The 16,582-nt window shown below is 43.8% G+C and overlaps 1 protein-coding gene across 1 annotated transcript in view; it reads left to right on the forward strand.

Annotated features, from left to right (window-relative positions):
* Positions 1–1,088, forward strand: part of C1H1orf198 (chromosome 1 C1orf198 homolog) — a 29,783-nt gene extending 28,695 nt beyond the window's left edge. The window contains exon 4 of the mRNA XM_084828088.1: positions 503–1,088. Within this exon, the coding sequence (XP_084684214.1) occupies positions 503–559 (57 nt within the window). The 3' untranslated portion in view covers positions 560–1,088. The remainder of the gene's footprint in view (positions 1–502) is intronic.
* The last annotated feature ends 15,494 nt before the right edge of the window (positions 1,089–16,582 follow it).

A 16,582-nucleotide genomic window follows, 5' to 3' on the forward strand; every position in this document is an offset into this window, starting at 1 on the left:
GTAATTTTATTGGGTTAGATCCAGAGTTTGCTCCCACCAGCAGGAGCACTCCCTGAGTAGAGTTCTGCTTAGGATGTTCTGGCTGGTGGGAAGGGGAGGGAGGCAATTTTTACCAATTCTCTCCAAATGTCTGGAGCAGATTTTACAGGGCTGTAGGACAGGGGTGGGCAGAAGGTAGATCTCCAGATGTTTTGGACGTCAACTCTAGAAGCTCCTGCCATCATGGCCAATGGTCAGGAATGCTGGGAGTTAAAGTCCAAAACATCCAGAGGTCTACTTTCTGCCCACCCTGCTGTAGGACAAGGATGGAAATCAGCAAAAATCACTTCGCCCTCTATTCCACCAGCGGAAATGCAAAAGCCTTCCATGGAGGGAAGGAGCTCTTCGGATCTGGATCCAAGGCATTGTATTGCTTTGTGTCTCACTTTAGTTAGTATTAATTTTGGCCCTTCTTCCTTTTGAGTATTCACCTTGTCAAAATTCTCTCTCTCTCTCTCTTCAGAGTAATACAAGTAATGTTATCTTGAAGACGGGATTTGATTTTCTAGACAACTGGTAAAGGAAAACTAAAACAACGTCAGCCCAGTTTTGGAGAAGGAAAAGGAACATCTCTCTCCCTCTCTCCTTTTTTGTGTTTTGTTTTGTTTTGTTATTGGCTTCTATGTCTTTAAAAATTATGTTTTTTTCCCAGCTCTTTTTAAATGTTGCCTTTGTACTAACACTTTTTGTAAAACCAGATGGGTATTTGTATTTTGGAATGGTCCAGTATTAGACGTGTATTCCTTTTTAAAAAATTATTCTAACGGTTGAATAGACTTGTTGAGGATGGACACAGTGCAGTTCCTAATAATTGCGTGCGTGCGTGTGTGTGTGTGTGTATATATATATATATATATATATATATAGGACAAGGTAAAGAATCTGGCCAGAGAGAGAGGTTGAAGCCACCTAATGGAGACACCCACTTAAATTTTGTACACTAATGAAAGCAGCTAATGGTCTACAAGATGAATTATTACAAAGAAGAGAACCATTTATATATAGAGAAAGTTAGACTAGATTCTGTGGAAGCACAAAGCTCAAATACCAAAATTTATCATGTCTCTTCCAAATAAATTTTGCAGACAATAAGGCTGCAGATACTTTACGTTTTTTGTCTGTAGGTATATTTAGTACGACCTGGCTTATTTTCTGTTGTTGCTTACCAGTTTGTAAACTTTTGAGCAGCATTCCTATGAGGTGAGATATTTTTTGAAATGGACCAGTTTGCCAAAGGGGGATGCCCAAAGCAGAGGGGCTGTGGCTCAGTGGCAGAGCCCCTGCTTTGCATGCAGAGGGTCCCTGGTTCAATCCTGGCATCTCCATGGAGGGCTGGAAAAACTGCTGCCTGAAAAAAAAGCTGGAGAGCTGCTGCCAGTCAGTGTCAACAATACTGGGCTAGACGGACCAAGGGTCTGACTCCGTATAAGGCAGCTTCCTGTGTTCCGGAGGGCATAGCTGTACTTGGGATAGTAATTCTCTAAAAGTAAAGCAACTGGAAGATTGGGGCAGGCAGAGAGAAGCACATGGAAGAATATGAAACATATGGGACAAAGCTGCTCCTTAATTTTTATAGATTAAAAATCACTAGATAACAAGACCTTTGGGTGACTAGAACTCCAAAACGTGACTGATTCTCTTGATGCCTCTTGGCATTCCTTATAACCGTGGCATTGGAGCAATGCACTACAATCTCTAGGGGTGTCAGTCCCCTTCCCCCCCTCGCCCCGCTCAAGAATGTGATGGTAATCCACTGTGTTCAGTGAAAAGCATTGTGAGAATATTTTGGGTTTTTTAAAAACCAGTTTTAATAAAAACTGCATCTCTTGAAGGCATGACTTAATTTCTGGTGCTACTTCCCTTAGTGGGACTTTGTCACATACTCCCTGATGTGCCCAACTTTTGTAGTTGTTGTGGAATTTACTTACAGGGAGTTCTTTACATGGGGGAATATTCCGAAATGGCATCCCCCACCTGTAACTTGAAATGATGCAGTCCAATCTACCACCTCAGGATTCTACCACCTCCTTCTGCTCTGTGTGTGTAGACCAGGCCTCATCCTTGTCTAGTGTTTAAAATAGTCGTGAATAGAACTGGCATGTCAGTTGAGTTGCCATCTTGAAAGTGCATTGTGGTTTTCCGGCCTGCCTCAACTCATTCCCCGACACCTTCAAGCCTTAATTTCTCCTCTACGCACAAAAGGGTGGTCTGTCCAATCCAGTGCCAAAGGTGACTGACCTTTTTAACCTCAAGAACTGGATTTCTAGAGTATTAACCCAGTACAGGGGCTCATTGTGCATATTGACCTCTGATGCCATGTGGAGCTTTCACACAGTTGCATTGGGTTGGATATCTGTAGGACAAAAAGCAAAACACGCACCTTCTCTCTGGGCCAGTTCACATGATCACTGCAGCCCACCATGGCTTATTTAAGCCACAGCAGGTTGCAGCGCGTGCTGGTGTCCATTTTGAATATTCAGCCCCCAGCAGGGTGTTGCCATGGTTTGCCGTGTCGTACGAACCCTGGCGGCATGGCTTGTTGGAGAGAGAAACAACCCTCCAATAACCCTGCAACAGTCCATGGTCTCTGTATTTAATGCTATTTCTAAGGTCAGTTACTAGTAGCCTCCTGCATAGGGACTCTAAGATAATGTCATAGCAACCGTAAAGACTTCTGTTGTCCAGACCTGTGACTAGTGTGAACTAAAGCCCGAAAGTTCAGGTTACATCTACAATACACTTTGTGTCACTCTGTTGTACTTCAGTCCACTTCCTGTTCATCCAATCTGCTGCTGTCTTATTTGCAGGCAGACAATTTATATCTGAAAATCGAAGGTAGTTGTGTTGACCAAAAGAAAAGTTCCAAAATGTGTATCGCTGCAGTAGGTCAATTCCAAAGTCACAAAATACTGTGCAAGCTTTCAGGGTCTCCAGACCTTTTCATCAGGGGAGATGGTAAACAAAGCAAAAGGTACTGAGATGGTTTGAAAGGCTGTAACTAAATGCATACTCCACTGCCTGCCCCTCCTGCCCCTCCTTTGGCTTTGTTTACCATCCTGCCTGATGAAGGGTTCTGGAGGACTTGAAAGCTTGCACAGTGTTTTGTGCCCGTTGAATAGGCCTAATGAAGGTATTACAGTGATACAGACTTTGGAAATTTGCTTTTGGAAGATGTATATAAGTTACCTTACTCAAACAAAGAGGCTAGTTGCAAGTCTTTGTTCCAAAGAAGTGTCCATCTTTTGTAACAGAAAAGAATAAAATACGGGAATTGCAGAAAAGTGAACTCTAGAAAAAATGCTGCTTTTGAGGGCTGATGAACACTTTTATGCACTTTCACATACACATGGGTGTTTTGAGGTAAAGACTGAAGGGGAGATGTGTGTATCTCCAAATATTCAGGGATGTGGTAGACACTTGCTGAGGAACTCTGGTAGATTTGTTGTTCCTTGTTGCATATTTGGAGATGCTCTCCCCCACACAATGGCTGCGTTTGCACATATCACTAAACCATGGTTTATCGGTTTAGCCGTGAATTGTTTTGCAGGTGAGCAAACTGTGGCTTATTTTCCCTGTTTCTGGTTTGTTTTTCTCCATTTTGCCAGCCTTCAGAGCAGTTTTGTTTTCAGGCTGCTCTTGCTAGGCACTGCCTCTGTTTCAGGGCAGACAGCAATGCAAACAAGCCAGGGATAAACCACATTTCTGGGTTTAGACATCACAACAAGCCAAGCTTTAAACAAAGTTTAAACTTGTAAGCTAGCAACAAACCATGGCTTCTGTTTGTGGTTTGTAGCTGGTTAACAGACCATGGTTTGTGAGAAGGGGTAAAGACAAGCGAGATTTCAGCAAGCCACATCATGGCTTAGCATTATGTGCAAACTGCACCACTGTGTTTACCATAGTAACACCTGCAATGACCTGGGAGTGTGGTGCCATGGAAGTGTGAATTGAGGCTTGGATAGCAAATGCTGAATGACACTTCTGAAGTCATTTGTCTTACTGTTTGTAGCCTTCAGTAATGCAAAAGTCTGAAGAGTTTTTAGCACAAGAAAGCCTCTGATGTTCTGGTGGCAGTTGGCGAATGTCCTTTTTTGTTGTTGCTGTGTTTACATTTTATCCCAAGTCACTTTAATATTTGCAAAAGATATTTGAAAAGAATTTTTAAAAACTATTTGCTGTATAAAAGCAACAAATCTTTTAAAAAGAACTAAAGTTGAGCACAAGTTCTCCATCATAAGGCATTTCTGATTTGCACTTTTGGAGTTTGAAAGGGAATCTTTTTACAATCTTATTAAAGCTGAACAATGTAAAGTATGAATTTTCCAGCTCAGGTCCTTCTCAAAGTTGACAGATTCAAGAATCAAGTACTTTCAGTTTAATAGACAAAACACTGTAACTTTCCAACTTTGTTGGCTCAGTGGAGAGAATGTCCTAAGGCCAGGAGGAGCATCTTCTAAAGATACTTGTTTTACACATAGAAAACTGATAGGATATGTGTTCTTTCTCTCTGTGTTTCATCTTATACACTAAAGGCATAAACCTGTTGTTATTGATGTGTTTGTATGCAACTCCTATTCATTACAGTGAGGCTTGTGCAGGAGAACATGGATCGTACCCACTGGAATAAACCAGCAATATATGCTGCAGAACCTGTATTCACCCTTTCACTTACTGTTCCTTGATGGCTAACACCTGATGCTTTCTTCCTTTCTTAGACATGTTTTTAATGAAATTCTTACTCATAATTGTATTTGGTCACATTTTATATACAAATCCTTCTTAAATAAAGTCACCTGACATACACCAGTTTCACTGCCTCTCTTGTTTTGATGTCCTCGCCTTCAGTTATGGAATGGGAAAGGGAGTGTCTTCTTCCTGGTGGACCTCTTCTTTACAAGGGGGAAAAGTTACCGATAGGGTGCCACCAGTCTGGATGAAAGCCCTGACACACCCTAGTCTGTCCAGCTGCTTGGGGAGTTTGTGAGCCCTCCCTTCAGCCCCAGACCTAGGAGGAAATAAAAAGAAAGGTGTTCTGGTTTTTCTTGCCCAAAGCCTAGAAACACAGAACTTAACAAAACCTTGTGAAAATCTTAAGAATATAACCATGCACTCCTTCATGTGGAGAAGAGTTTAGTGAGAATTCCCTTTTAAAATAATGCAGCCAAATGTCCAAATATAAAAAGAAGTTTATTTGAGGGGGAAGAGGAAAAGGGGGGGGGAACAAGGGAAGACAACAATTGCACCCCCACCACACAGAATTCCAAATAAAATCAATCTAATCTACTTACACGTTACCTACTTGAGGCGAATCTTGGGTTCAAGAGCATATGCAGAATTCATTGCAGAGAGGATGGTCTGAGAGAGAGCATCTTGGCCTCCAGCTGGATGGTACGTGGAACGACCTCAAAGAAGTGAGCTAACTTGTACTTCTGTGGTAATCTGAGTTCAGTAAAAGCTGGCCCCTTAGCAGAGACTGATTGCTGTTTTGTCCAATAATGTGATAGCCTCCATCTGGGATGTCAGTGGTCTAGGCAGCAAATCAGAGAATTATTTAGTGACCAGACTTGTCTTCCTAACGATTGTAACTTCCAACTCGAAGGGATCAGACAGTTTGAGCCAGTTAACCTGTTAAAAAAAAAAGACAGGGGAGGGGCTTAAGGTTTTGGTTGCATTTTTTAAGACAAGAAAGTGAGAGAAGATGAGATAAACTTACTCCGATTGTCTGCAAGGATGGTACCATCACAGTACAGGTGCTCTGCTGTGTGTGGGAGGATTGTTCTCATGGTGTGAAAAGATATTTCCATAGCACACTTGCCTAACCCCAGCCGATACAAGCTGTTCCCCTTCTCCCCAAAAAAGGATTTCAGTACTATTGGCTTGGGCTGATCAGTCCCCAAATTCTACAGCTGTGGGGCAGTCACTGAACATAGCTCTTATTTATATGTTGTATTATTAGCATTATTCATCCTGCCTACCCTCCCAGGAGCTCATAATGGTATACATGGGGTTCTCAGATGGCCAGACCTCAGCTTCAGAAATGGAAGTGAAGAGGTTGTTGTCCTGTAGTCTGGGCTTGGTTCATGGATGGTAAAGTCATGAGGGTGCTTTTATTGATCCTAAGGATGGTGAGGAAAGATACGAGAGGAGGCCGTCTCTGCCGAGTGCTAGCTCCAAGGCATGTGGAGCATTGCGAGTCAAAAAGTGTTCATGACTGAGTTGTACCCAGAAGGTAACAGGGAGCCAGTACAGATGCTGAAGCAAACCATATTAGGAGATGGGATCCAGTTGAAGGTTCTGCATCAGATTCTATGGCCAAAGCATGCTCTCTTCAACAGAGGGGGCCATCCTTTGAATTAATAAGGAAACAGGCCTAGGAGTGCAGTCGGCAAGGCGAATTTAAAAGCAAGCAGGACCCTCTTTTACTGGGTATAAATAGAACTGGCTAATTCTGTTCGTAGACTGTTGTACAAACAACCATCCATTAATCCATCTCTTTGCAATCCAATGAAAATAACTTTCCTGGTCAAACTGATCAAATCACTCTATAAACTTCAACGAAGAAAACCCAGAGAGCGCTCTGCATGCATCAGGGGATGGAGCAGAATTTGATTTGTCAGATTACATTTGTTGCCATTTTATAGTGTAGCAATTGTAAAGACAGAATCTTCAACCCCTTTAGATTTGAGCCATTTGTGTTAGGTAACTGCAGTGCAATTCTGTTACGGCTTTGTATAAGGGTCTTGTGCAAGGAAGTAGAATGGGCCTGGACCATAGCTCAGTGGTAGAACACCTGCTTTGCACGCAAAAGGTCCCAGGTTTGGCATCTTCACTTAAAAGGATCAGTTAGCAGATGAAGAGATGCCACTTAAAAAGCAAGTATTCTGACCTGGTATAAGCAGTGGAGGCTGGTGGCTCCGATGTCAGTGGGGCAGTGAAGCCATTCCAGGTTTCAGTCAGAAACCAAGGTGCTCCGTTATCCAAGGTGCTCCGTTAGAGTTCTGACTGGAACCCAGAGTGGATTCAACGCCCCATTGACATCGGAGCCACCAGCCTCCACTAGGCATAAGGCTGCTTCCTGTGTTCCTTCCTAGAGTCTGAGTTTATTTAATTAAGGGGATTAAGATGGGATTATTTAATTAAGGTCTATTGAGCCTTTGGCAGCTCCTCAGGAATCTATAGCAGTTCGGGCCTTGGATGCAGACAAACTAGACTGTTGGATGCCACAAGATGAGGTGCGTAGGAAGGCCTCATCTCTATATGAGTTGCAGCGTAGCAATGGCATCCTCCCCACTGGAGCAACACCGTCGTCGTGTACTGCTTCTTTAAGGGGCAAGTCCAGAAGCCCTCAGTGTTAGCAGGCCAGGTGAGGGGTTTAGCAGGGAATGCTTTCTCTTTCGGGCAGAAGTCATTGGGAGTGGTTTTGGCCTGCATAATCTCCGGAGAGGCTAGGACAGGGGCCCCCAATGCAGTGACAGGAGCCCTTCGATGGCGCCCGCAAAGCTCTCCACTCCCTGCACCCTTCAAAAAATTGTTTTTATTTTAAAAAACTTGAAAAACGTTAGGGCACCAGGTTCTTTTGTTCCTGAGCCTGCTACTGATCAGTGGTTAAGAAGAGAAGGAAAAAGGTGCTTTCTGGCCCAACCCAATGTTCTTCTGTCCACACAGATCTTTTCCCTTCGCATGCGCTCTCTCCACTCCCAGCTTCTAGCCTTGCTATTTCTCTCCACCTAAAACCTTTCCTTGCTATTTCTCTCCCTTCCTCGTCCCTAGCCTGCTTTCTCTCCCTCATCCCTAGCCTTGCTCTTTTTCTCCCACTCACTCCTTGATCTTGCTGTTTCTCTCCACTCCCAGCTTGTGGACTCGCTATTTCTCTCTCTCCCGCCTCTTTACCTCACTGTTTCTCCCGCTCCTAGCCCTAGCCTCACTCTCTCCCTCTTTGCCTTGCTATTTCCTCCTCCCGCCCAGCCTCGAGTCTCACTATTTCTCTCCCCATTCCCACCATCTCTTTTGATTAGCCACATCCCTACGGCAGCCATTATTTGACTAGCCCCATCATCTATGGGAGCCATTTTGTGGTGGTGCCCACAGCAGTTTCTCAAATTCCCAAATGTGCCCACGGGTCCAAAAAGGTTGGAACCTGGGCTTATATGATGGTACCAGTACCAAGGAAATAGTGAAGTTCTTTATGCTCCTCTTATGAGTCAACGTAGGTTGCTCTCTATGTTTCTGTAAGTTACAATAGATAGCTGTTGAGTCTGAAGACATGTGGTGTGTGTTGTTGTTTCCCATATACAAAAACTGTGTAAAAGAAGAGGATTAAGGAGCTGCAACGTGACCAAAGCACCTTGCTTTTTCTGTGTTCTGTCAATATAAAGCCTGACAATTATTTTTTGTTTGTATGCTGTAAAACAAGAAGAGCTGTCCAGTTATTACGAAACTTTATATAGGGAATCCTGGTAAAGCAGGGTTGTCAAACCTCTTTCAGCCCAAGGGATGAATTCGATTGGGGGCTTTTGGGGACCACATTGCAGTGGTGGGCAGGGCAAAAGGGGGTGGGGCCATACATAACCCCTGCCCCCATCAAGCATAGAAGTGTATTTTTGCTTAATGTTCTTACTGCCAGTAACAAAGTCTTAGAAGAAGCCTTTCAGCTTTCTAGAATGGGAAACAAACTGCCCAACAGCTGGGAAACCACCAACCAATCGCTGATCATGGGGAGGGGGCATGGCCATCTGGGGAACACTGGAGGGCCAGGCTGTGATCCCAGGCGGCCCGGATTTGGCATGTGGGCCTAAGGTTCAAAACCCCTGTGGTAAAGGGTATTATTTGGCCAAATTTCAGAAAAACCCAATGAAATATAGCAGTTATAGCAAACACAATTTCTAGAGGGCAGCCATGTTTGTTGCACCTTAAATGTTAGTGAATGTACTATGACATACACTTTCATGGACATTGTCCACTTCATCAGATGCGTACAATATTATCCTGAATTTTATATATATATATGTGTGTGTGTGTGTGCGTGTGCACATCCATCTTTGGGGTGGGGGCATGGTAAACTGAGGTCAGAGGGAAATGAAATGCAAAAAGTACATACAATGATAATGGTTGCCATTCACAAAATCTTGTTGGGTGACAATAGTGACATTATTCTATTGGTGAGCAGATTAACATATTGTAATTGTTGTGAAGTGCCCAGAGAGCGTTGGCTGTTGGGTGGTAGAGAACTGCAATGAATGAATAAATAAATGTAGTATGATTTAAAAACAAAACAAAAACAAAAACAAAACCTTTGTCCATGTTCAAACCACAGGAAATAGAGTTAAATCTCTTGATGAATTGTACTTCAGCAATTTCGCATTGATATCTGTCTTTCAAGTTCCTTTGTTCAAGAATGGCTAAAACATATGTTCAGTTTCTCCTTTTGCTGGTTTAGATTATGTCAAAAATGCAAGGATATTGCAGGGGGCTGCGCTGCAGTGGTTTGGTGGAAATCTGTTGTTTATTTCTAAAACTGGAGGTTTTGACCTCTCCTAGCAAACTGTGCCATTCATATCTGATAGGAATTCTGCAGGCAAAAAGAGGAGAGGGATGTGCTCACAGATGGATCACATATCTGACTGGTAAATTGCAAGGGTGGGTGCATGGAAGTAAAGTTGGAAGTGAGCAGAATATGTGGGATGGTAAAGTGTTTTTACTGCTTACATTGTGTGAACATTAAGATGGGTGCCTTAATTTACCATTTCTGTCCTTTTTGGTGCATGAGTGAATTTAAGAACATAAGAGGAGCCCTTCTGGATAAGAGCAAGGGTCTATCTAGTCCAGCATCCTGTTCACACAGTGACCAACTAGCTGCCCATGGGAAATCTCCAAGCAGGACATGAGCGCAACAGCACCCTCCTGCCCATCTTCCCCAGCAATTTGTAAGTATTTGTTTTTTACGTTTATATCCCCCGTTTCCTCCAAGGAGCCCAGAGTGACGTACATAATCCTCTTCCTCCTCACCATTTTATCCTCACAACAACCCTGTGAGGTATGTTAGGCTGAAAGTCAGTGACTACGCCAAAGTGAGCTTCGTGGCCGAGTGGGAACTAGGACTCGGGTCTCCTGAGTACCAATCCAACATTCTACTACCCCACGTTGGCTCTGCGGTATAAACTCTTCTCTTAAACTGAAGATGTTTTGATCCAAAAACTATGTTTCAGGCCTATATTGAGCTCCTCTTTGGGGAGGGAGAATAATTTTTTCTAAATACATTATCTTATCCATTTTGTATTTCTTGGTCTTCTTTAAGAACCATGTAGGCACTTTGTTGTTGTTGTTCAGTCGTTCAGTCATGTCTGACTCTTGGTGACCCCATGGACCATAGCACGCCAGGCCTTCCTGTCCTGCGCTCTCTCCCGGAGCGTGCTCAAGTTCATATTCATTGCATCGGTGATGCTATCTAGCCATCTCATCCTCTGCCATCCCCTTCTCCTTTTGCCTTCAGTCTTTCCCAGCATCAGGGTCTTTTCCAGAGAGTTTTCTCTTCGCATTAGGTGGCCAAAATATTTGAGCTTCAGCTTCAGTAACTGTCCTTCCAATGAGCACTCAGGGTTGATTTCCTTTAGGATTGACTGATTTGACCTCCTTGCAGTCCAGGGCACTCGTAAGAGTCTTCTCCAGCACCACAGTTCAAAAGCATCAATTCTTTGGTGCTCAGCCTTCCTTATAGTCCAGCTTTCACAGCCATACATTACTACTGGGAAAACCATAGCTTTGATTAGACGGACCTTTGTCGGCAAGGTGATGTCTCTGCTTCTTACTATGCTGTCTAGGTTTGCCATAGCTTTCCTCCCAAGGAGCAAGTGTCTTTTAATTTCATGGCTACAGTCACCGTCTGCGGTGATCTTGGAGCCCAAGAAAATAAAATCTGTCACAGCTTCCATTTCTTCCCCTTCTATATGCTAGGAAGTGATGGGGCCAGATGTCATGTTCTTAGTTTTTTTAATGTTGAGTTTCAAACCAGCTTTTGCACTCTCCTCTTTCACCCTCAACAAGAGGCTCTTTAGATCTTCTTCGCTTTCTGCCATTAGGGTGGTATAGTCTGCATATCGGAGGTTGTTGATATTTCTCCCGGCAGTCTTAATTCCGACCTGTGATTCATCCAACCCGGCGTTTCTCATGATGTACTCTGCATATAAGTTAAATAAGCAGGGTGACAATATGCAGCCTTGTTGTACTCCTTTCCCAATTTTGAACCACTCAGTTGTTCCATGTCCGGTTCTTACTGTTGCTTCTTGATCCTCGTACAGGTTTCTCAGGAGACAGGTAAGGTGGTCTGGTATTCCCATCACTTTAAGAATTTACCACAGTTTGTTGTGATCCACACAATCAAAGGCTCTAGTGTAGTCAATGAAGCAGAAATGACGTTTTTCTGGAATTCTCTTGCTTTCTCCATGATCCAGCGAATGTTGGCAATTTGATCCTCTGCCTCTTCGAAACCCAGCTTGTAATTCCGGTAGTTCTCAGTTCGCATACTGCTGAAGCCTAGCTTGTAGGATTTTGAGCATCACCTTGCTGGCATGTGAAATGAGCACAATTGTGCGATAGTTTGAACACTCTTTGGCGTTGCCCTTCTTTGGAATTGGAATGTAAACTGACCTTTTCCAGTCTTGCGGCCACTGTTGGGTGTTCCAAATTTTGGGTGTTGGCATATTGAGTGCAGCATCATCTTTTAGGATTTTAAATAGCTCAGCTGGAAGACTGTCATCTCCGCTAGCTTTGTTGTTACTAATGCTTCCTAAGGCCCACTTGACTTCACTCTTGAGGATGTCCGGCTCAAGTTCAGTGACCGCACTATCATGGCTATCAGCGACATTCAGATCTTTCCTGTATAGTTCTTCTGTGTATTCTTTCCGCCTCTTCTTAATCTCATCTGCTTCTGTGAGGTCCCTGCCTTCTTTGTCCTTTATCATGCCCGTCTTTGCACAAAATGTTCCCTTGAGATCTCCGATTTTCTTGAAGAGATCTCTAGTCTTTTCCATTCTGTTGTTTTCCTCGATTTGTTTGCATTGTTCATTTAAGAAGGCCTTCTTGTCTCTCCTTGCTATTCTCTGGAACTCTGCATTCAGTTGGATATATCTTCCCCTTCCTCCCTTGCTTTTTGCTTCCGTTCTTTCCTCAGCTACTTGTAAAGCCTCATCAGACAGCCACTTTGCTTTCTTGCATTTCTTTTTCTTTGGGATGGATTTCGTTGCTGCCTCCTGAACAGTGTTACGGACCTCCGTCCATAGTTCCTCAGGCACGAATGCCACAAATGTCTGCTATCCCGTGAGTCTGATTAGATACTGAAATGCATATCAATAATAACTGATGGAGACAGTTCTGAGTAACAGCTGGATTTTATGTTTTTGAAAGCTATATTATCATCAACCATTGTTTGTATGTTTCTTCTTCCCAGCAACTCTTGGGAGGGTCCCAAGTGCAACTTGAAACCATCTCAGTACCTGGTAGAGCCTATTTTGAATGTCTGCAGCCTCATCCCATTTTTGATCTTAAGACTGCAACTAATGAAGACTCCATAGCTTCACCACCAGTCAACCCCCCTCCCCTTTTTATTGCTTGGTTTACCATCTTGCCTGATGAAGAATTCTGGAGAAGTCAAAAGCTTGCACGCTATTTTGTGACCTTTGAGTTGGCCTAATAAAGAAAGGTATTAAGGTGATAAGGATTTTGAAAATTTACTTTAGAGCACATGCTTTGCATACAGAAAGTGTCTGGTTCAGTCCTTGGCAATTCGAGGTAGGGGTGGGGGGCTGGGAAAAATTCCTGCCTGAAACCCTGGAGAGCTGCTGCCAGTCAGCATCAGCGATATGAGGCTCGATGGACCAGGGGACTGACTCAGGGTAAGGCAGCTTCCTATGTTCCTAATAGTCTCAGTATGTCTGCATAGGCAACTGCTGACGAAACTATGTTTCTTCCAAGGTAAACAGACTGTGCCCTTACGATTGAAATAATATTTTATAGGTTTATTGAAATAATATTTCATATACTTATTTAATTTTTCTTTTTTCCTGCTCAACAACTTTAGAAGGCCTTTTCCATTTTTGAATCATTTTGCAAACCAAACAAAAACACATTGATATCAGCCTTCAGGGAAGCCAAGTGTCAGCCAGATGTTAACTGGAAGTAGTATTAGCATATTAAAAGTTGTTGGTAGTGGTGGAGATCCAGGAAAGCTGATTTTAGAATGGAAAAAGCCATTCTATTTTAAACATACGATGAATTCCCTTACTAGAATATAAATCTGCCGTTGCTTCCACTTTTAGAAAGACTTTGACAGCTGTGTAACTGTCCATCTGCCATTCACTTAATCAAGGGGATTGCTGAAATGAATTTTATTTTGCTGTGTGTGTGTGTGTTGTGTAGCATCTACTGTAGGAACGAACATCTTTGCCTTCTCCCTTTCAGAGCCAAACTTAGCTGTTCCAAGCAAAGAGCTTTTTGGAGGGTTTAAAGACAGTTTTCCCAAAGAGAAAACAGTAATCCCTCGTCACAACAAATTAGTTAAGATAAGGAGACTTTTTATGCAGGCTTGTTCATATTCGGTGCCAAAACTATTCAAACATGATGCCAAGAAAACTTGATGTTTTGCAGTAAAGAGTACTGGTAAAATATGTAGAACTTGGCTGATTTCTTTATATAAGCACCCTTACTTTGAATCACATTTTATTCCAGTGCTCTTCACTATGTTTTGAAGCAGGAACCACTTTGACTCCAGGCAAAATCATGAAGGCCACTTGGGGGCCTTTCACCAGGCCAGGGGAGGCGGGGGCTCTCCTCTTCCCCTCCCTCAGTCAAGTAGTGACGCTGTGCACCAGCCTCAGCTGGAGGCCTTTTCAGGCTTCTCCTCCCCCTCCAGGTCATCCAAAAAAGACCTCAGTCAGCCAGCCAGCAAGTCACCAGGAGGCAAATTCCACCAGGCTCAATTGGTCCTTGGATTAGGATGAATGTTTTTCTTCTCACTGAGAGAGTGCACTGCTCGACTCAGTGCTGCAAAATCACCCAGCATGGATGCACATTGTGTGCGCTCTCTCTCTCTCCCCCCTGTGCAATTGTTTTTGCCTACAACTTCCATCAGCCTTAGCAGGCACAGCTACTTATGAAGGATCATGGGAATTGTAGGCTAAAACATCTGGAGGGTCACATTGCCCAGCCCCAGTGTATAGGATTGCAGCCTAGCAGAGCAATCCTATGCTCTATGACAGGGATGACAGGGCAATTTGTGGCTCTCCAGATGTTTTGGCCTACAACTCCTAGAGCATTTCTATGTAAGATTTTTATTCTGCGCTCATGATTGGTCACTCACAGATGTTTGTGGGTCCTTTATACAATGTCGTCAACCTGCACGGCATCTCCTGCAGTTTTTGACCTTTATCCTGCTTTTTAAAAGATTGGAGATAATGCAGTATTTAAGTGTAAATCCGCTTTAATAGCCATGGGAAATTGCACAGTTCTACTATAACTGCAGCACCATGAGGTAAATATAGGGTGGCTCCATATGATAAGCTGCTCCATCATGGAGGAAGGGAAGATATTCTGGGCTAGTCTCCCCTCACCCCTCTGCCTAAACTACCTTGCAGGATTCTTCCATAATGGAAGGAGATATGTATGCTGCTCTGGGTGCTTTAGAAGAACGTCAGGATAAACAGCAAGATAAACATGTAATATGGAGTTGATGGAGTTACATATTCTGGGTGGTCCTCTCTGACTGGATAAATTTGGGTGCCCTCTCTGCTATCTCAGAGGAGTCAGCAGGATGAGGAGAAAAAGAAAAAGCATAGCGAATTCTGACAAAACATCCCCCTTCTCAGCATTTTATCCCCCCCTCAACTCCGCCCAATTCCTAGACCAAGCAGAGAGAGGCAGTAAATTCTGAGGAGGTGGTGGAGAGGCTGCAGAGAGCTTGCCAAGAAAGACAGCCCTGAAAAAACAGACCATGTCAGCCTGTGTAAGGAGCCAAGCCTAATCCCGCAAAGAATCTGGAAGCACAAGCCCTGGTAAATTGCAGGGAGCAGGGGAAGCCTGGAGTGGTGAAGCCCCCATTGTCTACGCTTCCTAGGCTGCTGGGACTCTTAGGCCAGAACATCTGGACACCACACGTTTCCAACCCTTGGTGTACAGGATTGCAGCCTAAGAGAACTGTGCTGTGTGAGCTGAGACTCCCATATCAGGGGCTCTGCTTCTTTCTATGCCCTGTCAGCAAGGGGGAGGCAGGGCTTCCTGTATTTTTTCTTTCCATAGATGGAGAAAAAAAAAGTCCCTTCCATTGCTTCCAATGAGATGGAAACATTTAGACCCACTTTTCTGCTGGTCTGCAGGTTCCTCAGGGATGGCTGGGGGCAGAGTGGGTGTTGGCTCCATTGGCTCTCCCCTCCTTGCTCACCAGGAAGCCCCTGACACATGTTTCCCCCTCACACACACTTCCTGAGGTCAGAGGGCGAGGGAGCCATCGTGGAGGCCTACGCGGTGGCTAGGAGAAGCCAAGAGGAGGACTCCGATGTTGGGAAAACCACTTCAAGGTCGGTGCTCTGACTAAGACCTTGGATGGGTTTTCCTGCACAATCCTATGGCCCCTGGATGCTCTGGGGGCCTACACCACTCTTATTAAAGCTCCAGGAAGCACCTCTGGAGGTGGGAGAGGGAAGTTCCGAAGGGTGTTTCCAGATGGGACTTTTATAGCGCCATCATCCTGCCTCGTACACAGAATTTCCAGGGTGTTGTCCAGACGTTGTCATCTTCCACTCATAATCCTCCCATGTTTCCCCACTGCTTTTCCAGTCGTTTCCTTACCATGGAAAATCCATTAAGAAGAAAAAGATGGAACTGCTGCATGTTGCCTTCTGATTGGTGTCTGGAAGCCCCCTAAGCCAGGGAGGTGCTGTATTTCTTGTACCCTTGTCCCTTTCCCCATTCATCTCTGGGGTTTTTCCTGTTGGCTTGTGACCATATCCTTTCCCTCCTACTGAAAATACTTTTGCACATGAAAATATGAGAGCACCCCCATGTTCATGGCATTATTTTGGTGATAATTTCTGGGAATCAGATTGGCACAAAACAATAAAGCACAAGCAAAAATACAATAATGCACCACAAAGCTTCATAGAATATTGGATCTCTCATAGCTGCTATGAATCCGGCCATTAAATGTACTTTGTAAAGCGAAAGGAAGAGGAAGAATTTTCTTTATTTCTAAATTTACATTTCTTTACTGCCCACTAGCCAAAGCTCTTGGGGTTGTTTTAAAGGCAAACTATTACTCTTAGTACAAAGTGTACGCAAAACATTTTTATTATTATAGAATTCTGATGTACTAAAACGTCTCTTTCTTAGGGTGAAAACAGTTAAAATCTCCCCCAAAGGATCCCCTGTGCTCTCTTACAGAGCTGTTTTTATTTCCTCCAGATACTGGAAATTTCAGGAACATAAAAGCCCCTTTCTGAGCCAAGTGGGGCTGAGTTAAAAATGCTTGATCAAAAACAGGTGCAAGTTGCCTTGCCTG

The sequence above is a fragment of the Heloderma suspectum genome, chromosome 1, assembly GCF_057233095.1.
Source record: "Heloderma suspectum isolate Gila_16-S chromosome 1, 16-S_ref, whole genome shotgun sequence".
Lineage (NCBI taxonomy): Eukaryota > Metazoa > Chordata > Lepidosauria > Squamata > Helodermatidae > Heloderma > Heloderma suspectum.